At 42.5% G+C, this 7,874-nt stretch overlaps 2 protein-coding genes and 1 long non-coding RNA gene across 5 annotated transcripts in view; 1 reads left to right on the top strand and 2 right to left on the bottom strand.

The window, feature by feature from the left end:
- The window catches only part of LOC138952998 (uncharacterized), an 8,886-nt gene extending 5,650 nt beyond the window's left edge, over positions 1-3,236 (top strand). The window contains exon 2 of the long non-coding RNA XR_011451467.1: positions 1-3,236. This exon is cut by the window's left edge and continues 3,557 nt beyond it. This is a non-coding gene — a long non-coding RNA (uncharacterized lncRNA).
- The window catches only part of LOC138952995 (cytochrome P450 3A24-like), a 115,147-nt gene that overhangs the window by 44,942 nt on the left and 62,331 nt on the right, over positions 1-7,874 (bottom strand). The window lies entirely within an intron of this gene.
- LOC138952994 (splicing factor 3B subunit 2-like) overlaps positions 3,564-7,874 on the bottom strand; it is a 37,726-nt gene continuing 33,415 nt past the window's right edge. Inside the window, exons 22-23 of one of the 2 annotated variants that reach the window (XM_070324761.1) lie at positions 6,309-6,503; positions 3,564-5,547 (exon numbers count right to left, since the gene is read on the bottom strand). In XM_070324761.1, the coding sequence (XP_070180862.1) occupies positions 5,482-5,547; positions 6,309-6,503 (261 nt within the window). In that variant the 3' untranslated portion in view covers positions 3,564-5,481. The remainder of the gene's footprint in view (positions 5,548-6,308; positions 6,504-7,874) is intronic. The other variant, XM_070324762.1, reaches the window with a different exon arrangement.

Below are 7,874 nucleotides of genomic sequence, written 5' to 3'. Positions count from 1 at the left end.
GTGGATGAGTGTCACGTTTGTGCTTTTTTTTTTTAATTAGTATACATGTTTATGTGTTCATGTGTGTATGCACTCGAACATATTCATTATTGCAAGGCAACTGACGTGCGTGCGTGCGTGCGTGTGGATGGTGGCTAGTATTGATCGATACACTGATCATTTGATCTTCTTACTAAATATATCCATGATTGAAATAAGTCTAAAGGTATGTGTCTAATATCTATGATCATGTAAAGAGATTATACGTTCACCTTTTTTCTCCACAGAATGTTGCCATACCTTGACACCAAGGACTCCACTGACCATCTTAATTTGTCTTTAATTATGGTCATAATTTGAATATATCTATACATGTCTTTTGTTTATAATTTATGTTAAAGGCACATTCCTTCTCGTTAAAAACCCAACTCAGCTCGCTATCTGGGATCTGCCCAGGCTTGGTTTTTTTTTTTGCCTTTTAAGAAATATCTTCATAAAAAGCGCCAGCAGGCTGTTGATTTTTGATATCGGTGTCCAAGTGGAGGGATGGCCTTATCCCATGTAAAGGCCTGACCCGGTCTGAGATTGGATGGCCTTATCCCATGTAAAGGCCTGACCAGGTCTGAGATGGATGGCCTTATCCCATGTAAAGGCCTGACCAGGTCTGAGAAGGATGGCCTTATCCCATGTAAAGGCCTGACCAGGTCTGAGATGGATGGCCTTATTCCATGTAAAGGCCTGACCAGGTCTGAGATGGATGGCCTTATCCCATGTAAAGGCCTGACCAGGTCTGAGAAGGATGGCCTTATCCCATGTAAAGGCCTGACCAGGTCTGAAATGGATGGCCTTATCCCATGTAAAGGCCTGACCAGGTCTGAGATGGATGGCCTTATCCCATGTAAAGGCCTGACCAGGTCTGAGATGGATGGCCTTATCCCATGTAAAGGCCTGACCAGGTCTGAGATGGATGGCCTTATCCCATGTAAAGGTCTGACCAGGTCTGAGATGGATGGCCTTATCCCATGTAAAGGCCTGACCAGGTCTGAGAAGGATGGCCTTATCCCATGTAAAGGTCTGACCAGGTCTGAGATGGATGGCCTTATCCCATGAAAAGGCCTGACCAGGTCTGAGATGGATGGCCTTATCCCATGTAAAGGTATGACCAGGTCTGAGATGGATGGCCTTATCCCATGTAAAGGCCTGACCAGGTCTGAGAAGGATGGCCTTATCCCATGTAAAGGTCTGACCAGGTCTGAGATGGATGGCCTTATCCCATGTAAAGGCCTGACCAGGTCTGAGATGGTCAGCCGAGTCGTTTACACGGGAAGGACTGTGCCTTAAAGAGCTTTCATTCGGGTATTCTCACGGACATGTCATTTTCGTTATTGTGTGTGTGTGTGTGTGTGTGTGTGTGTGTGTGTGTGTGTGTGTGTGTGTGTGTGTGTGTGTGTGTGCGTGCGTGTGTGTGTGCGCGCGGTTTGGATGCAGTATGAAGTAAGTGAACGAAGAAAATGACTTCGTAACATCTTCATTGTTCACTTACTCGAGAATTCCTTTCTTCGCTTTTCAGTTGGAATATCAAATTATTGTAAATTGTTGATCACATGTCTGATTTTGTGAACTTCTATCAATCAAATATTTCAAAAATCTGTTGTCAAATCTGTCTAAATCAGGAACGTATTAACAGTTTCAACCCCCACCTCCCAAATTGTAGCACATTGCATTTACGTATACTCACATTACAGACACTTTGTCTAAATCCCACTTTGCCGATCTTGCAATTGACTTGATGTATCTCGTGTCCACTCTTGTGTATATTCTTCTACGGGAAATCGTATGTGTAGTAAATATTTGTATAACACTCTGTGACTCCTTGGTGATTGAAAAGTCTTGTAAGTCTTTGTGCTCGTCTGTGTAAAACGCCTAACCTTATGCATCAACTGCAAGCCAACAGAATGTGTCTAGTATCCATTTGTTTTGGGTTTAGTGTCCAAAAAACCAAAGTCAGTGCTCGTATCTACGATGGATATTGGCAGTGTCGGCACAGCGCAAAGATATCTGCCTGTGTATGTGTGTATTTGACCAAGTGGATACTGATACACGCACATTTTCAGACAATTATCTTTGCTCTGTACGGACACTGTTAATATTATATGGATAGCAAAACATGTGCGGAATGGATACTGATAAGGTATTTGCCAGTACATGTGCGTACCTATCCACGTATCCACTTGGTCGCGAGTTTGTATTGAAACATTATCTAAGTACATGTATTTTTTATGGTGTCAGCATGGAGGAAGAATGCGTGTCTTTAAATTCATGTAGCTTGTTTTGGGTGATGTATCGTAATCCTGTTCACATCCTTGAAGCGCCAGCGAAGAGGAAATATATTTCCACGAGTATTCAATCGTACTGATCAACACCCTTTTCCAATCAAAGTTTAACCATATATTTCAGTATTCTACTGTTCGAACCCTTTATGTGCCGAGGCGAGACACCGGCTGAGAGGGAAAGAAGGCCCATATGAGATAACGATACCATGAGGCAATAGACGATTTTCAGAAATAACCCCCGTCGGGTTTGTATGGGCTGTGAAAGAGTGAATACCCTTGCTTTTCCTCGGCCAAATAAATTCACACGTCCTCATGTCCACGTGTTTCTGACACACCCCTCGCTGGCAATCGGCCCCTCTGATGCTTGTCCTGAGTAAAAGCAAGGGTATTACCTCTTTCACAACTAACACAAACCAATTTTTTTTTTTTGAATTAGTCTATTTCAAAATGCAACTCAAACTGGGTTGCTTCCGGTATTCTCCCATGAGTACAGTTGTACATGTACCGGCGACCAAAGAACCACCTTGGAATCAGCTGAAAGTGTCCCTACGTAGCAGGTGGCCCGATTGGTCTCGATACACTTGAACCTGTGGTAATATTGGAAAGTAAAGTACATGTACATAGAAAAAAATCTGGTCTGGGATCCTTCGAAGTGGTCGTTGTGTGAAGATGGTCGCCTCTGAGAGGTTTGATAGACTGCAATAGGCAAACAGAACAGAAAATGTCTTCTCTTTGGAGGTGTTCTCTTATTAGAGGGGCCTCACATAGCAGGTACCGCTGTACACACAAAAATGCATAATGTTCCTAACTTGACCACGCCAGACACCGAATGGTGTGTGCCTTAACCCTCGTTCAGTTCATTCTGTTCACTTGTATTTGTTCTTTGGCCTATGTATGGTTACCACAATAAATGTTCACTCTATACTCAGTTGTTGGTGTGTGTGTGTGTGTGTGTGTGTGTGTGTGTGTATATACATGTGTGTGTGTGTGTGCATGTGTGTGTGTGTCCACGCATGTTGTGATAGCATGAATTTTGAAAATTCAAGTAGTTATAAGTGTATTCTATTTCTCTTGCTTGGCTGCTAAGACAGTCACAGCTCAACAACTTGTGGGGAAACCTGCAATAATGGTGCCCTTTTCACTAATCATTCATTCAGTGTAATGATCTCCATGTGTTTCTCTAAAAAAAACACACACACACTGTAACACACAAACACGAACACACAATGTCACACACAAAAAAAAGATATCTCATCTTACAATCATTTAATTTCACTCGTTTTCTGACATCAAGAAGAATGACAAAAACACATTCATAATCAAGAACATGCGTTTTTCCCATGAACACATCAACATTTCAATAAAAGGGAAAGAAATAAAGCTCAAAATGATTTAATCCATGAATAGTCACACAGTGAATTCTGAACTTCAAAACTGTTTTACTTTTCAATTGGACATAACATGAAGATTAGCACAGTGGTCACTGTCTTAAGATAATCCTTTGAAACGGAGCATAAACAATATTTAACTTAACAATCTCCCCAAATAAAGTTTCTACCATAGATACTCAAAAATCCAATTTGCAGACCTGCCTACCCCAAAAATTACAAGGAGTAATGAGCCTAGCCCAAAAGAGTAATCTGGTGGTAGAAAGAGTAGTTTTTCATTGCCAAAAGTAACGGCCATCGGTGGGTGTGACTAAAAGGAGAACCCAAATAAAGAATATGACACTGCCTTGCATGTAGACATCCTCATTTTTCTCCCAACGGAGAAATAGTTGTTCATAAAGTCTTGCAGGACACAAACATTCTTCTGCACACTTTCTGTTCATATTCAGTTGCTTTGCAAAAATAAAATGTCATTGATTTTATCAAATTGTGAAGTCAGTCAAAAACGACCCTAGAACACCGCTCTGGGAAACTACACTGATTGGAACGATCTAGGATGATGTGGTTGTTTGTCCCGATATGCTTCACAGTCATTCTTTCCTCCGTGTGCACATGAAAAATCACTGTGGCAAAGCGAACACAACACGTGGCTTGGTCCTTTCGATAGAGGTGTTTGCCGGAGCTAGCCACTCTCGGTAACAGTGACTCAACCGCAGGACTCTGAGACGTTCGCAAGAACCCAGTACTCCACGGAAGAAGAAGAAGAAGGTCTTTGGCATGGCCAAAATTCTGAGTAGTTAGTTTTGTACTTCTGTTGAGCGGCTTTCTTCCTTTTCGCTGATATCAGACCACCAGACTCTGACTGAGACTCTTCGTCCGTCTCATGCGGATTTTTCGCGCGTCGCTTCATTGCACAGCAAAAGACGTCGTCTACCTTGCTTGCATATAATGTGAACAGACCGAAAATGCGCATGTGCGCTCGCAAAGCTCGGCGAGAGCAAAAATACGGATCGGATTTATATCGGGACGAAATGCGAAAAATTGTACTTTCGGTTTCTTAAAAATCGTATTTCTATCGCGGAAAGCGTAGTGGCGTAGTTTGGAATAAAAATCGTAGTAAATTACGCCCCAAAAAAAGGGTAGGCAGGTCTGACTTTGGCGAGTGATATTCAATGTATTCGAATGACGTGTAAAATCGAAACAAAGATCCTATGTAAATTTTGCATGTACCCAAAACCAACAAAGACCAACATTTGTTTAGCCTGTGCATCACTCACTTGCATATTCTTATTTGTTTATTTTTTACATCTAGAAAAGACAATCACTTTGCAACTTAATCTGACAACTTGCACATGTATGGTAAGCAATCCCTCCTTACTGTGCAAATTTCTCCCAACCATGGAATGCTCATTTGAAACTGTTCACACTTTTGAGGATGAAAGTCATTTGTTCACGTCAATGCTTGTTATTCTCGAAGGTGCCCGGAGACTGGTTCCCCATAACTCTCACTTACTCTATTACACATGCGGTGGGCATTTAGATCGCTTACTTCCCTTTGTTTATCATATGTTCACACTTTACTCCTAATGTAAATGCTACTTACTCACTGGGCAGTCTTTATGGAACAGAATCTGAGATGATTTAATAAAAGGCTGAAACATGGGCGCCAATGCAACACTATCAGTACTGATTTTCGTAAATGACGGTTCAATTGCACAAGAATCCTTCTTCAACCCTGACAAAACATTTATAACAGACAACAAATTGGGGTAAAAAAAAAGTTAGAACTTGAAATCCTTGTATCTCTTTGATGTTTTTCCACTGTCTGCCTGTTGCTTCTTCCGTTTCTGTAACAAAGGGAGAAAACCGTCACAAGTGTGTGGACATGACCAAAGACACGAACGTGTTCAATCAAGAACACTCAGACAAAACAAAAATATATGTTGGTTTAGGGTAACGTGACCAAAAGGTAATGTCGGTAGGTCGGCTTTTAAAAAAAAAAAAATTGTAAAGGTGATTTTGAAGGATGTTGCTTCCCTTAGTCTCGGTATGGTTCGCAAAATGTGCCAAAAGTTTGAGTATTTTTGATAAATGAAAAAAAAGTTTTAGGGTCGGCAGGAAAAAATAGGGTCGGTCGGGTTACCCTAAACCAACATATATTTTTATTTGGCCTTAAGGTAACAATGAAACACTCGCGTCAGAGTATTAATGACATATACAATGGTCCGGATCCTTTGATTTAAAGCTTTCTCTCTTTTGTGAGTTTATGTCACAGATCATGTTCTTCTTCTTCACAAAGCCTTCAATCTACATCCATTCTGAGAACCACTCTCTTTGACACAACTGTTACAGACAAAAATGCATGCAAGTTCTCTATCTCTTCCAGCACCCTCCCCTCTTTGCTTCCTCGATTCAAAAATAAAGAAAGAGAAAAATATATGAAGATCCTGCAACAGAAAGAGCTTAAAAAAAGCCAAAACCTTCACAAGCAAATACCAGAGCAACCACATGACACATACAACTATTGACCCTTTTCCACACACAGACACAGACACAGACACAGAGACACACACACACACACGAACACGCACAGAACTTTCTTACTCACCCGTTGTTTTGCAGCATGAGCGGCCACCATGTCCGACAGATCTTCTTTCTCGAGCTGTGACTGCTGTTCTCGCATTGTTTCGTCGTACTTTGCCTGCATGGCGGCTGTGTCAAGGTCAAGCTCCTCAGGGTTCAAGGTCACCTCCACGCCCTCTGCCGTACCGCCCTTCTCTCCTCCTTTCTTGCCTGGTTGAACCTGTAACAGGGTGCAGTTAGGGATTTAGCCTCTGATAGAAGGATGACAATGGATCCTATCATGCTATGGCCGGGTAAACAATGCTGCCGCACACAAAACTCTCACCATTAGGTGATTCTGAGAGTAAAATGGTAAGGGACTCAGAAGGATCCTCTCATCCTGTTCTCCAATGCACACAAACCTGCTGATTTCTGTAATTTCTCCAAAACCTTACCCACACGAAATAATGCCTTTCTAGACTGACACTGAAGTTAGAGGATTCTGGTATACCTTCTTGATCTAATAAATACAGAATACAGGCAAATCCGGATAAGACGAAATTGAAGGGACCGAATTGTTATTGTGTCCTATCCGAAATTTCGACTTGGTCATAGTACAGTAGAACCCCTCTCTAGCGACCTTGAAAATGTTGACAAAAATCGGTCCTTATGGAGGGGGGTCCTTACAGAGGGAGGGGGCGGGGCCACAAAGAAAGTCACCTCAGATTTTCTTAAAAAAAGAAAACAGAGAAGTTTGAGTTGCTGACGACCGTTTCCTCAAGTAAACTGCTTCGATTTCATGTTTGACATTGTCGATGGTGTCCACCAGTTCTGGTGCATGTTTCAATGCAAAAAGAGTTAGTTTCTGAGCAAGCATTTCTTTACAGCAGTCCCTGCAATGATGAAGGCCCTCCGAGAAAGAGAGTGAAAAATCGGCCACCGTTCTCAGCATCGCGTATCTGTGTGTAACCTCTTTCATTGACAAGATACTCTTGTTTCCCTGCAGCCTTGACCAGTGAGTCGGTTACCTAATCTGTGAACCCTTCAGTTGTGTTGCTTTGTCAAAAGTTAGACACAGTCAACTAGTTTTGCTCTGAGTGAACAGTGCAGCTGGCCTCAATTACCCGGTGACACCTCTCTGGCCACAGCACCAAACAGTACATGGCTGGGGAGAGAGGGAGAGAGAGAGAGAGGGGGTGGGGGGGGGGGGGGGGGGGGTGGGGGTAGCTGGCTAAACTCAGTGGGGTGTCCGGTGTCACTGAAGTCAGCAGGAAGAGCATTGGAGAGAAATAGAGAGGTGTACTCTTCCAAACAATTTCCAAAGATCAGTTGTAGGGCTTAGGGTAGTCAGTGAGGGAGAGTGAGAGCGGTTTGTGTACAGTCCGACTGAAGAGTGAAAAGTCACTGCCACAAGATCGGCATGCAGTCAATAAAGCCAGACAAGAAGAATGATTATGACATGCGGCTCTATCTGCTGGTTTTTTTTTAATTCAAACTGGTTTTCAACGCTTATTCTCACAAAGCATCTGCACACCTGCCTCTGCCTCTGTGCTGTGTTTGTGTGGCTGCTTTCGTATGATGTCAGTGCATGGTGAGTGCGTTCACTGCCTTG

This window comes from Littorina saxatilis, linkage group LG17 (assembly GCF_037325665.1).
Source record: "Littorina saxatilis isolate snail1 linkage group LG17, US_GU_Lsax_2.0, whole genome shotgun sequence".
Taxonomy (NCBI): Eukaryota; Metazoa; Mollusca; class Gastropoda; order Littorinimorpha; family Littorinidae; genus Littorina; species Littorina saxatilis.
Note: the sequence above shows the minus strand (reverse complement) of the source record. Positions and strands in the feature narration are given on the sequence as shown.